A 13240-nucleotide genomic window follows, 5' to 3' on the forward strand; every position below is an offset into this window, starting at 1 on the left:
TGTTTAAATGTTTTGGTATTAAAAGTATTTTATTTTAATCTTGTTACTTTTTTTCATTAAAAAACAAAGTTAAAGGACATGAAACTCAAATTTTTTTCTTTTGTGATTCAGAAAGAGCATGCAATTTTAAACAACTTTCTAATTTACTTTTATTATCTAATTTGCTTCATTCTATTGATATCCTTTGCTGAAAAGTGTATCTAGATAGCGTCAGTAGCTGCTGATTGGTTGCTGCACATAGATGCTTCGTGTAATTGGCTCACCCATGTGCATTACTATATCTTCAACAAAGGATAGCTAAAGAATGAAGCAAATTAGATAATAGAAGTAAATTGGAATGTTGTTTAAAATTGTATTCTCTGTCTGAATCATGACAGAAACATTTTGGGTTTAGTGTCCCTTTAACTTGTTACATTTGGAAAAGTACAAAAGCTGTGATTGTGTCTTACCAGAATGACGTTGGTTTTGTTGAAGATCGACTCCAGGTAAGTTAGAATTGGAGTAATTCCTGAGAGCTGCTGCAAAAACCTCATTAGCATGGCAATAAGGATAGGCTTGTAATAGTGCCGGTCGGTGAGTTCTACCAACTTGAGAGAGCTGTTCTAGAATACAAAAACTTACCATATTAGTAGCTACCAAGACATTCACCAACAACTCAAAATATTGCTGCTAATGCTCCACCCACAGATCTTTGTTTTGCCCCTTACAATTGTAAATAATAGGATGAATGAACACATACAAATACTTTAAAACATTACATAGACATGCTAGTTAAAATAATTTTTATTTTATTACAGCACATTAAAGGGACATGAAAAACAAACGTTTCTTTCATGATTTAGACAGAACAAACCTTTTTAAACAACTTTCCAATGTACGTCTGTCATCAAATTTGCTTAATTTTCTCTCTATTCTTTGGTGAAGGAGCAGTGATGCACTAGAGGGAGCTAGCTGAACACACTGAGTGAACCAATGACAAGAAGCATAGTGCAGCCGCTAGCTCCCAGTAATGCATGACCGCTCCTGAGCCTACCTAGATATGCTTTTTAACAAAAGATAAAAAATCAAAGTAAATTACATAATGGAAGTGAATTAGAAAGTTGTTTAAAACAGCATGCTCTATCAGAATCATTAAAGAAAAAGTTTGGGTTTAATTTCCCTTACAAATACATCCCTTTCTTTGACTTTGTGTTTAACAAATGTTGTGCTCCTGTGTCACTCCAGATAAGAATGCAGCTGCTAAGCAAATGAGAAACAAGAGTACATCCAATCACTGATGACATTTTCCCCTGGAGGAAAATGGGGAGTGGGACAAGAGTGCAGTTTTTATTTGGTTATAAATAAAATGCTATAAGAAAATAGAGCATTTGATTTTTTACACTTTTAACCGTTTAAAGCCGTTATGACGTTCTATTCCGTCATAATTAGACTGGGCTTTAAAGCCGTTATGAACGTCATAGCTAACGGCTGTCCTGAAGCCTTCTGTGCTTCAAGGATTTAATCGCGGTCTGGAGGGCGTTCCTAGGATTGTAGGGACGCCCCCCAGATGCGATCCAATAATTGAAATCTCGCGATCGTATGCACGATCGCGTAGTTTCAATTTGTCTACATCGGAACAGTTGTTCCGATGTAGGCACTTTAACCCTGTCACGAAAGGGTTAAATACAAAAAGTTTCATTAGCGTTGATTCCACCAGACATAGCTCTTTGCCAGCTGCAATTTTCAAATGAATTTATAATATTTATTAAAAAAACAATAACCAGACCATAATAACGTACACAAAAAACATAATGTATGCTTACCTGATAAATTTATTTCTCTTGTAGTGTGTTCAGTCCACGGGTCATCCATTACTTATGGAATATATCTCTTCCTAACAGGAAGCTGCAAGAGGATCACCCAAGCAGAGCTGCTATATAGCTCCTCCCCTCACATGTCATTTTCAGTCATTCGACCAAAGCAGACGAGAAAGGAGAAACCATAGGGTGCAGTGGTTACTGGAGTTTAATTAAAATTTAGATCTGCCTTAAAGACAGGGCGGGCCGTGGACTGGATACACTACAAGAGAAATAAATTTATCAGGTAAGCATAAATTATGTTTTCTCTTGTTAAGTGTATCCAGTCCACGGATCATCCATTACTTGTGGGATACCAATACCAAAGCTAAAGTACACGGATGAAGGGAGGGACAAGGCAGGAACATTAAACAGAAGGAACCACTGCCTGTAGAACCTTTCTCCCAAAAATAGCCTCCGAAGAAGCAAAAGTGTCAAATTTGTAAAATTTTGAAAAGGTGTGAAGCGAAGACCAAGTCGCAGCCTTGCAAATCTGTTCAACAGAGGCCTCATTTTTAAAGGCCCAGGTGGAAGCCACAGCTCTAGTGGAATGAGCTGTAATCCTTTCAGGAGGCTGCTGTCCAGCAGTCTCATAGGCTAAACGTATTATGCTACGAAGCCAAAAAGAGAGAGAGGTAGCCGAAGCCTTTTGACCTCTTCTCTGTCCAGAGTAAACGACAAACAGGGAAGAAGTTTGACGAAAATCTTTAGTTGCCTGCAAATAGAACTTCAGGGCACGGACTACGTCCAAATTATGCAAAAGTCGTTCCTTCTTTGAAGAAGGGTTAGGACACAGTGATGGAACAACAATCTCTTGATTGATATTCCTGTTAGTAACTACCTTAGGTAAGAACCCAGGTTTAGTACGCAGAACTACCTTGTCTGAATGAAAAATCAGATAAGGAGAATCACAATGTAAGGCAGATAACTCAGAGACTCTTCGAGCCGAGGAAATTGCCATCAAAAACAAAACCTTCCAGGATAACAGCTTGATATCAATGGAATGAAGGTGTTCAAATGTAACGCCTTGAAGAACATTAAGAACTAAGTTTAAGCTCCACGGCGGAGCAACAGTCTTAAACACAGGCTTAATCCTAGTTAAAGCCTGAACGTCTGGAACTTCAGCCAGACGTTTGTGTAGAAGAATAGACAGAGCAGAAATCTGTCCCTTTAACGAACTAGCAGATAAGCCCTTTTCTAAACCCTCTTGTAGAAAGGACAATATCCTAGGAATCCTAACCTTACTCCATGAGTAACTCTTGGATTCGCACCAATATAAATATTTACGCCATATAAATTTTTCTGGTAACAGGCTTCCTAGCCTGTATTAAGGTATCAATAACCGACTCCGAGAAGCCACGCTTTGATAGAATCAAGCGTTCAATCTCCATGCAGTCAGCCTCAGAGAAATTAGATTTGGATGTTTGAAAGGACCCTGAATTAGTAGGTCCTGTCTCAGAGGTAGAGACCACGGTGGACAGGACGACATGTCCACTAGGTCTGCATACCAGGTCCTGCGTGGCCACGCAGGCGCTATCAGAATCACAGAAGCTCTCTCCTGTTTGATCTTGGCAATCAAACGAGGAAGCATCGGGAATGGTGGAAACACATAAGCCATGTTGAAGACCCAAGGGGCTGTCAGAGCATCTATCAGCACCGCTCCCGGGTCCCTGGACCTGGATCCGTAACAAGGAAGCTTGGCGTTCTGGCGAGACGCCATGAGATCCAGATCTGGTTTGCCCCAACGAAGAATCAGTTGAGCAAAGACCTCCGGATGAAGTTCCCACTCCCCCGGATGAAAAGTCTGGCGACTTAGAAAATCCGCCTCCCAGTTCTCTACGCCTGGGATGTAAATCGCTGACAGGTGGCAAGAGTGAGACTCTGCCCAGCGAATTATCTTTGAGACTTCCAACATCGCTAGGGAACTTCTGGTTCCCCCTTGATGGTTGATGTAAGCCACAGTCGTGATGTTGTCCGACTGAAATCTGATGAACCTCAGAGTTGCTAACTGAGGCCAAGCTAGGAGAGCATTGAATATTGCTCTTAATTCCAGAATATTTATTGGGAGGAGTTTCTCCTCCTGAGTCCATAATCCCTGAGCTTTCAGGGAGTTCCAGACTGCGCCCCAGCCTAGAAGGCTGGCGTCTGTTGTTACAATCGTCCAATCTGGCCTGCGAAAGGTCATCCCCTTGGACAGATGTGGCCGAGAGAGCCACCATAGAAGAGAATCTCTGGTCTCTTGATCCAGACTTAGTAGGGGGGACAAATCTGAGTAATCCCCGTTCCACTGACTTAGCATGCACAATTGCAGCGGTCTGAGATGCAGGCGCGCAAATGGTACTATGTCCATTGCCGCTACCATTAAGCCGATTACTTCCATGCACTGAGCTACTGACGGGTGTGGAATGGAATGAAGGACACGGCAAGCATTTAGAAGTTTTGATAACCTGGCCTCTGTCAGGTAAATTTTCATCTCTACAGAATCTATAAGAGTCCCTAGAAAGGGAACTCTTGTAAGTGGTAATAGAGAACTCTTTTCCACGTTCACCTTCCACCCATGCGACCTCAGAAATGCCAGAACTATCTCTGTATGAGACTTGGCAGTTTGAAAACTTGACGCTTGTATCAGAATGTCGTCTAGGTACGGAGTCACCGCTATGCCTCGCGGTCTTAGTACCGCCAGAAGTGAGCCCAGAACTTTTGTAAAGATTCTTGGAGCCGTAGCTAATCCGAAGGGAAGAGCTACAAACTGGTAATGCCTGTCTAGGAAAGCAAATCTTAGGTACCGATAATGATCCTTGTGAATCGGTATGTGAAGGTAGGCATCCTTTAAATCCACTGTGGTCATGTACTGACCCTCTTGGATCATGGGAAGGATGGTTCGAATAGTTTCCATTTTGAATGATGGAACTCTTAGAAATTTGTTTAGGATTTTTAAGTCCAAGATTGGTCTGAAGGTTCCCTCTTTCTTAGGAACCACAAATAGATTTGAATAGAATCCCTGCCCGTGTTCCGTCCGCGGAACTGGGTGGATCACCCCCATTAGTAAAAGGTCTTGTACACAGCGTAGAAACGCCTCTTTCTTTATTTGGTTTGCTGATAACCTTGAAAGATGAAATCTCCCCCGTGGAGGAGAAGTTTTGAAGTCCAGGAGATATCCCTGAGATATGATCTCCAACGCCCAGGGATCCTGGACATCTCTTGCCCAAGCCTGGGCGAAGAGAGAAAGTCTGCCCCCCACTAGATCCGTTTCCGGATAGGGGGCCCTCTCTTCATGCTGTCTTGGGGGCAGCAGCAGGTTTCTTGGCCTGCTTGCCCTTGTTCCAGGACTGGTTAACTTTCCAGCCCTGCCTGTAACGAGCAACAGCTCCTTCCTGTTTTGGAGCGGAGGAAGTTGATGCTGCTCCAGCCTTGAAGTTACGAAAGGCACGAAAATTAGACTGTTTGGCCTTTGATTTGGCCCTGTCCTGAGGTAGAGCATGGCCCTTACCTCCCGTAATGTCAGCTATAATTTCTTTCAAGCCGGGCCCGAATAAGGTCTGCCCTTTGAAAGGAATATTAAGCAATTTAGATTTAGAAGTCACGTCAGCTGACCAGGATTTAAGCCATAGCGCTCTGCGCGCTTGGATGGCGAATCCGGAGTTCTTAGCCGTAAGTTTGGTTAAATGTACGACGGCATCAGAAACAAATGCGTCAGCTAGCTTAAGTGCTTTAAGCTTGTTCATAATTTCATCCAATGGAGCTGTGCGAATGGCCTCTTCCAGAGACTCAAACCAGAATGCCGCCGCAGCAGTGACAGGCACAATGCATGCAAGGGGCTGTAAGATAAAACCTTGTTGAACAAACATTTTCTTAAGGTAACCCTCTAATTTCTTATCCATTGGATCTGAAAAGGCACAACTATCCTCCACCGGGATAGTGGTACGCTTAGCTAAAGTAGAAACTGCTCCCTCCACCTTAGGGACCGTCTGCCATAAGTCTCGTGTGGTGGCGTCTATAGGAAACATTTTCCTAAATATGGGAGGAGGGGAAAAGGGCACACCAGGTCTATCCCACTCATTGCTAATAATCTCTGTAAGCCTTTTAGGTATAGGAAACACATCAGTACACACCGGTACCGCATAGTATCTATCCAACCTACATAATTTTTCTGGAATTGCAACCGTGTTACAATCATTCAGAGCCGCTAATACCTCCCCTAGCAATATGCGGAGGTTCTCAAGCTTAAATTTAAAATTAGAAATCTCTGAATCCAGTCTCCCTGGATCAGATCCGTCACCCACAGAATGAAGCTCTCCGTCTTCACGTTCTGCAAACTGTGACGCAGTATCTGACATGGCTCTCACCTCATCCGCGCGCTCTGTCCTTAACCCAGAGCTATCGCGCTTGCCTCTTAATTCTGGCAATTTAGATAATACTTCTGTCATAACAGTAGCCATGTCTTGCAAAGTGATTTGTAAGGGCCTCCCTGATGTACTTGGCGCCACAAAATCACGCACCTCCTGAGCGGGAGGCGAAGGTACTGACACGTGAGGAGAGTTAGTCGGCATAACTTCCCCCTCGTTGTCTGGTGATAATTTCTTTACATGTAAAGATTGACTTTTATTTAAAGTAGCATCAATGCAATTAGTACATAAATTTCTATTGGGCTCCACATTGGCCTTTAAACATAGTGAACAAAGAGATTCATCTGTGTCAGACATGTTTAAACAGACTAGCAATGAGACTAGCAAGCTTGGAAATACTTTTCTAAATAAATTTACAAGCAATATAAAAAACGCTACTGTGCCTTTAAGAAGCACAAAAAGCTGTCACAGTTGAAATAACAATGAACCAAAATAGTTATAGCAACCAATTTTTCACAGTAAATGTATTAAGTTAGCAAAGGATTGCACCCACCAGTAAATGGATGATTAACCCCTTAATACCCAAAAACGGATTAACAATTTAATAATTAACGTTTTTCTCACAGTCAAAACACACTGTCACAGGTCTGCTGTGACTGATTACCTCCCTCAAAATGAATTTTGAAGACCCCTGAGCTCTCTAGAGACGATCTGGATCATGGAGGATGAAGTAGACAGATTGTGACTGAATTTTTACTGCGCAAAAAAGCGCTAAAATAGGCCCCCCCCACTCATATTACAACAGTGGGGAAGCTCAGAAAACTGTTTCTATGCAGAAAACAAAGATGGCCATGTGGTAAAAATCATGCCCTAATAAGTTTTATCACCAAGTACCTCACAAAAAACGATTAACATGCCAGTAAACGTTTTAAACATACATTTGAAAAGTTATGAATTGTTATTAATAAGCCTGCTACCAGTCGCTTTTACTGCAGTTAAGGCTCATACATTATTTCAGTATTAACAGTATTTTCAGAGTCAATTCCATTCCTTAGAAAAATACATTCAGTGTACACACACTCATCAGCCTAATACCAGTCGCTATCACTGCATTTAAGGCTGAACTTACTTTACATTGGTATCAGCAGTATTTTCTCAGTCAATTCCATTCCTCAGAAAAATAATTTACTGCACATACCTCATTTGCAGGGGGGCCCTGCATGCTATTCCCCTTGTCTGAAGTTACCTCACTCCTCAGATGAGAACAGCCAGTGGATCTTAGTTACGTCTGCTAAGATCATAGAAAACGCAGGCAGATTCTTCTTCTAATGCTGCCTGAGAATAAACAGCACACTCCGGTGCCATTTAAAATAACAAACTTTTGATTGTAGAAATAAACTAAGTTAAAAAACACCACAGACCTCTCACAGCGACCTATCTAGTTAGGTGCAAGAGAATGACTGGGTATGACGTAGAGGGGAGGAGCTATATAGCAGCTCTGCTGGGTGATCCTCTTGCAGCTTCCTGTTAGGAAGAGATATATTCCATAAGTAATGGATGACCCGTGGACTGACTACACTTAACAAGAGAAAGGGGATTGCATAAATCTTTGCACATAAAATGTTAGCTCCATACCTGTGTCATTATGCTTTGTTTAATCCTTTCATATTCCCCTGTATAATCTGTGTGGGCCCCTCGGAGCCAGATAAGAGCCTTGAGTGCTTTCTCATCTTTGCCTTTTGAGATCATGAACCGTGGAGAGTCAGGCATGAAGCAGAGAAGAAACAACATGATAAATACAGGCACCTCTCCTGCTACCGCTAGCCACCTCCAGGGCAGAATCAGACCTGCGACAAAACACAGGAAGGCGATATATGTAAAACCTTATGCTATATATGTATTGTTTACATTATTGTATATGGTTATTGCAGAAAGGATGGACTAAACTTCCTTATATTTAGTTAGTTTTGTTTGCAACTATTGGAATTTGCATTTTCATTGTATTGCACACATTAAAAATATTAACATTGAATAAAAAATAATAATTCAAGTTTCAAGGTATTTAACTGGAAAGGGCTAAAAAGTATATGTGTATGTATATATATATTTGTGTGAGTATCTATATTTATATACAGTATTTATGCAGTGTGTATGTGTATGTATATATATATATTTGTGTGAGTATCTATATTTATATACAGTATTTATGTAGTGTGTATGTGTATGTATATATATATATTTGTGTGAGTATCTATATTTATATACAGTATTTATGCAGTGTGTATGTGTATGTATATATATATATTTGTGTGAGTATCTATATTTATATACAGTATTTATGCAGTGTGTATGTGTATGTATATATATATATATTTGTGTGAGTATCTATATTTATATACAGTATTTATGCAGTGTGTGTGTATGTATGTATATATATATATATATATGTGTGAGTATCTATATTTATATACAGTATTTATGCAGTGTGTATGTGTATGTATATATATATATATATATTTGTGTGAGTATCTATATTTATATACAGTATTTATGCAGTGTGTATGGGCATATATATATATATATATATATATATATATATATATATATATATATATATATATTTGTGTGAGTATCTATATTTATATACAATATTTATGCAGTGTGTATGGGCATATACTGTATATACTGTATATAAATATATAAAATTATGATAGTGTATGGACAGGTAGTGCATTTCTATATACTTAGGGCCCAGAATATTACACAGTTTCTACCCTGGAACTGGGATAAGCATAAAGCCCCAAGGGAAGCTATTGATTATTTATTTGTACTATGTTTCTTTGTGTGCATTTTGGGTTCCCTGAGGTGGAGTATTCGGAAAAGAGCAGAATGGGCCCATTCTCTATCCCACTAACAGGTAGATTGTGAGAATCCAGTTCAGGTTTTCCACATCTAAGTCTGAGTAAATTAAAGTGATTATGTTCACCTGAGACTGGTTGGTTTCATTTAAAAGACTGGGGAAATCCTTCAGTTAGAGACACACACAAGGATTTGACTAAACCTGTATTGCTACAATTGGGATATGTGGTAAAAGTACCGTTACTATTGTTATTTTGTTGTTAAGCTGCACCATCATTGGCCTAGTTTCCATTGAGGTGGTAACATTTGGAAACTGGTAGTGAAAAGATTTATCTCCATTAAAGTCTACGTAGGATTTTTATGTTATTACCAGTTTCCAAACATTACCACCTCAATGGAAACAATGCCATAGTCAGCTACAGTTTAAGTAAGAGCTCAGTGGAGCGAGTACTTTATTTGTTAAAACGTTGTGCTATGTTCTGCCACAAATAAACAGGCCACAGGCCTATACAATATGTGTGTGAAGAGTGGCCAATCACTGAAAGATCCCAAGGCAGGCGCACGTGAACTAGTGTGGTCTGTTTATATAAATATATACATCCCCCTTCCAGTGAAATGCCTTATCATATACCATATCATTTTTAACGTGTGTGTATATATATAATCATAAAGTATCATTTCATTTTCAGCATAATAATTTAGACTATTACTTGTTTGCTATTAGATCTGCATATCTAATTCATTAAATTATTGGAAGGTGAACTGTCTACAGTTTAATAGGTAAATCATTTATATTTTATCAATTTTTCTGCTGTACTTTATTTGAAGGAGAAAATGATAACCTTAACAATTTAAACCATTTAGTTTTTATTTAATTAAAGAAAAATAACAATTTACATAATTATTTTATTATTATTAAACGAGATTATATTTTATTTTTACAGCTTGGCCTTCCCTCCTCACAATTAGGTCCTTGTGCAGATCTATTCCACTCCAAACAATCTATTCCTTGAGCTACTTGAAACTTAGTATTGGTTGATTCTACGTACATAGATTTGCAGGGAAGCAATGGCATTAAAGGGACAGTAAAGTCAAAATTAAACGTTCATGATTCAGAAAGAACATGCTGTTTTTTTTTAAACAATTTTCCAAATGACTTTTCTTATCTAATTTGCTTCATTCTCCATAGCTGAAAAGCATACAAAGGTAGGCTCAGAAGCAATGCCCTACTGTGAGCTAGCTGCTTGTGACGGTCTCACCCAATATGTTCACTAAGGCCCAGTAGAGAATTGCTTTCCTTCAACAAATGATACCAAGAGAATGAAATACATTTCATAATAAAAGTAAATCTGAAAATTGTATGCTCTATCTGAAACGAAAACGTTTTCTTTCATTATGTCCTTTTAAGGTTTATTTCTCAACTCGGTATGTTTAAAGGGACAGTCAACACCAGAATTTTTGTTGTTTTAAAATATAGATAACCCCTTTATTACCCATTCCCCAGTTTTGCATAACCAACACAGTTATAATAATATGTTTTACCTCTGTAATTACCTTGTATCTAAGCTTATGCAGACAGCCCCCTTATTTCAGTTCTTTTGACAGACTTGCATTTTAGCCAACCAGTGCTCACTCCTCGTTAAATTCACGTGCATGAGCTCAATGTTATCTATATGAAACATATGAACTAATACCCTCCAGTGGTGAAAAACTTTTAAAATGCATTTAGATTAGAGGCGGCCTTCAAGGTCTAAGAAATTAGCATATGAACCTCCTAGGTCTAGCTTTCAACTTAAAATACCAAGAGAACAAAGCAAAATTGGTGATAAAAGTAAATTGGCAAGTTATTTAAAATTACATGCCCTATCTGAATCATGACATGTTTTTTGCACTTGATTTTCCCTTTAATTTATAACATGTTTGCTGTGAAGAAAGGGCAAATTATTTCTGTAGACACAAATTCACAGTTCTGAGAACTACAAAACCAATAATATGTGATATAATATTACCCAAAACAATGTGACAGAAACCTCTGGAAGAGCATGGCATTGAGAAAAGATTGAGTTAATTTACCCAAAAAATGTAAACATTACAACCATAAACACCATCTTGCTATATAATTAAAAACTAATCTATACCTCAGGATGAATAACCTTAAGATTATAATGTATCTTAAATAATCCTATTTAAAAAATAAATAAATCCACCCTGGTCTGTGATGTGAAAAAAATAAAAAATTAACCCTTACACTAGGTCTGAAGTCGCACAATGTATGTTTGCAACCATTCACTTTCAACTTGTAATATGCATGTATATTATGTATATATTGCTTAGCACATCCTGCATTAGCACACCCCTTGTAATATGCATATATATTATATTATGTATATATTGCTTAGCACATCCTGCATTAGCACACCCCTTGTAATATGCATATATATATTATATTATGTATATATTGCTTAGCACATCCTGCATTAGCACACCCCTTGTAATATGCATATATATTATATTATGTATATATTGCTTAGCACATCCTGCATTAGCACACCCCTTGTAATATGCATATATATATATTATATTATGTATATATTGCTTAGCACATCCTGCATTAGCACACCCCTTGTAATATGCATGTATATTATATTATATTATGTATATATTGCTTACCACATCCTGCACTAGCACACCACTTGTAATATGCATATATATTATATTATGTATATATTGCTTACCACATCCTGCATTAGCACACCCCTTGTAATATGCATATATATTATATTATGTATATATTGCTTAGCACATCCTGCATTAGCACACCCCTTGTGATATGCATGTATATATTATATTATGTATATATTGCTTACCACATACTGCACTAGCACACCACTTGTAATATGCATATACAGGTGGCCCTCATTTTACAACGGTTCAATTTACACCGTTTCAGAATAACAACCTTTTTTTCCAGTCATGTGACTGCTATTGAAAAGCATTGAGAAGCAGTGCATTTATTAAAATAGCCAGTAGGTGAAGCTGCCCGCTTGTGTTGCAGCAAAGCTAAGCAAGCTGAAATTAATCAGTTTAACCAGACCTGAACTATTGAGAAGATTTCAAAGGAACAAGATCTTCCTGTCTATAAATCAGTCCAGATTGGAATGCATAGAAAGAACTGTTTGCAGAAAAATGTAAGTGAAGTCTGTGTTGTGTGATTATTTTATTAGGTTTATAATGCTGTTTAGCAAATGTTTTTGTTCCTTTAACTTAGTTTAATTATATATTCTGTGTTGTGTGATTATTTTATTAGGTTTATAATGCTGTTTAGCATTTAAAGTCTTCCTTTTAAAGCTTTAAAAATAATGTATTAGGTGTTACTTATGACAATTTTGAGAGGGGCCTGGAACCTAACTCCCTCACTTCCCATTGACTTACATTATAAACTGGGTTTCAATTTACAACAGTTTCGATTTACAACCATTCCTTCTGGAACCTAACCCCGGCGTAAACTGAGGGCTACCTGTATATTATATTATATTATGTATATATTGCTTAGCACATCCTGCGATAACAATAGCACACCCCTGGTAATCTTGCCCTATGTGTTTCTAGCACAATCACGTCTCAGACACATACGGATCACACAAGCTAGTATTAAGGTCTATGACACGTGTACACTTGTAGATATGCACACAAGCTAATATTAAGGTCTATGACACGTGTATACTTGTAGATATGCGCACAAGCTAATATTAAGGTCTATGACACGTGTATACTTGTAGATATGCACACAAGCTAATATTAAGGTCTATGACACGTGTATACTTGTAGATATGCGCACAAGCTAGTATTAAGGTCTACGACACGTGTAGATATGCACACAAGCTAGTATTAAGGTCTATGACACGTGTATACTTGTAGATATGCGCACAAGCTAGTATTAAGGTCTATAACACGTGTATACTTGTAAATATGCGCACAAGCTAGTATTAAGGTCTATGACACGTGTATACTTGTAGATATGCACACAAGCTAGTATTAAGGTCTATGACACATGTATACTTGTAGATATGCACACAAGCTAATATTAAGGTCTATGACACGTGTATACTTGTAGATATGCACACAAGCTAATATTAAGGTCTATGACACGTGTATACTTGTAGATATGCGCACAAGCTAATATTAAGGTCTATGACACGT

At 38.3% G+C, this 13240-nt stretch overlaps 1 protein-coding gene across 1 annotated transcript in view; it reads right to left on the reverse strand.

The window, feature by feature from the left end:
- SLC2A6 (solute carrier family 2 member 6) overlaps positions 1–13240 on the reverse strand; it is a 152583-nt gene that overhangs the window by 13686 nt on the left and 125657 nt on the right. The window contains exons 5-6 of the mRNA XM_053695725.1: positions 7817–8028; positions 450–602 (exon numbers count right to left, since the gene is read on the reverse strand). Of these exons, the coding sequence (XP_053551700.1) occupies positions 450–602; positions 7817–8028 (365 nt within the window). The remainder of the gene's footprint in view (positions 1–449; positions 603–7816; positions 8029–13240) is intronic.

The sequence above is a fragment of the Bombina bombina genome, chromosome 12 (genome assembly GCF_027579735.1).
Source record: "Bombina bombina isolate aBomBom1 chromosome 12, aBomBom1.pri, whole genome shotgun sequence".
NCBI lineage: Eukaryota > Metazoa > Chordata > Amphibia > Anura > Bombinatoridae > Bombina > Bombina bombina.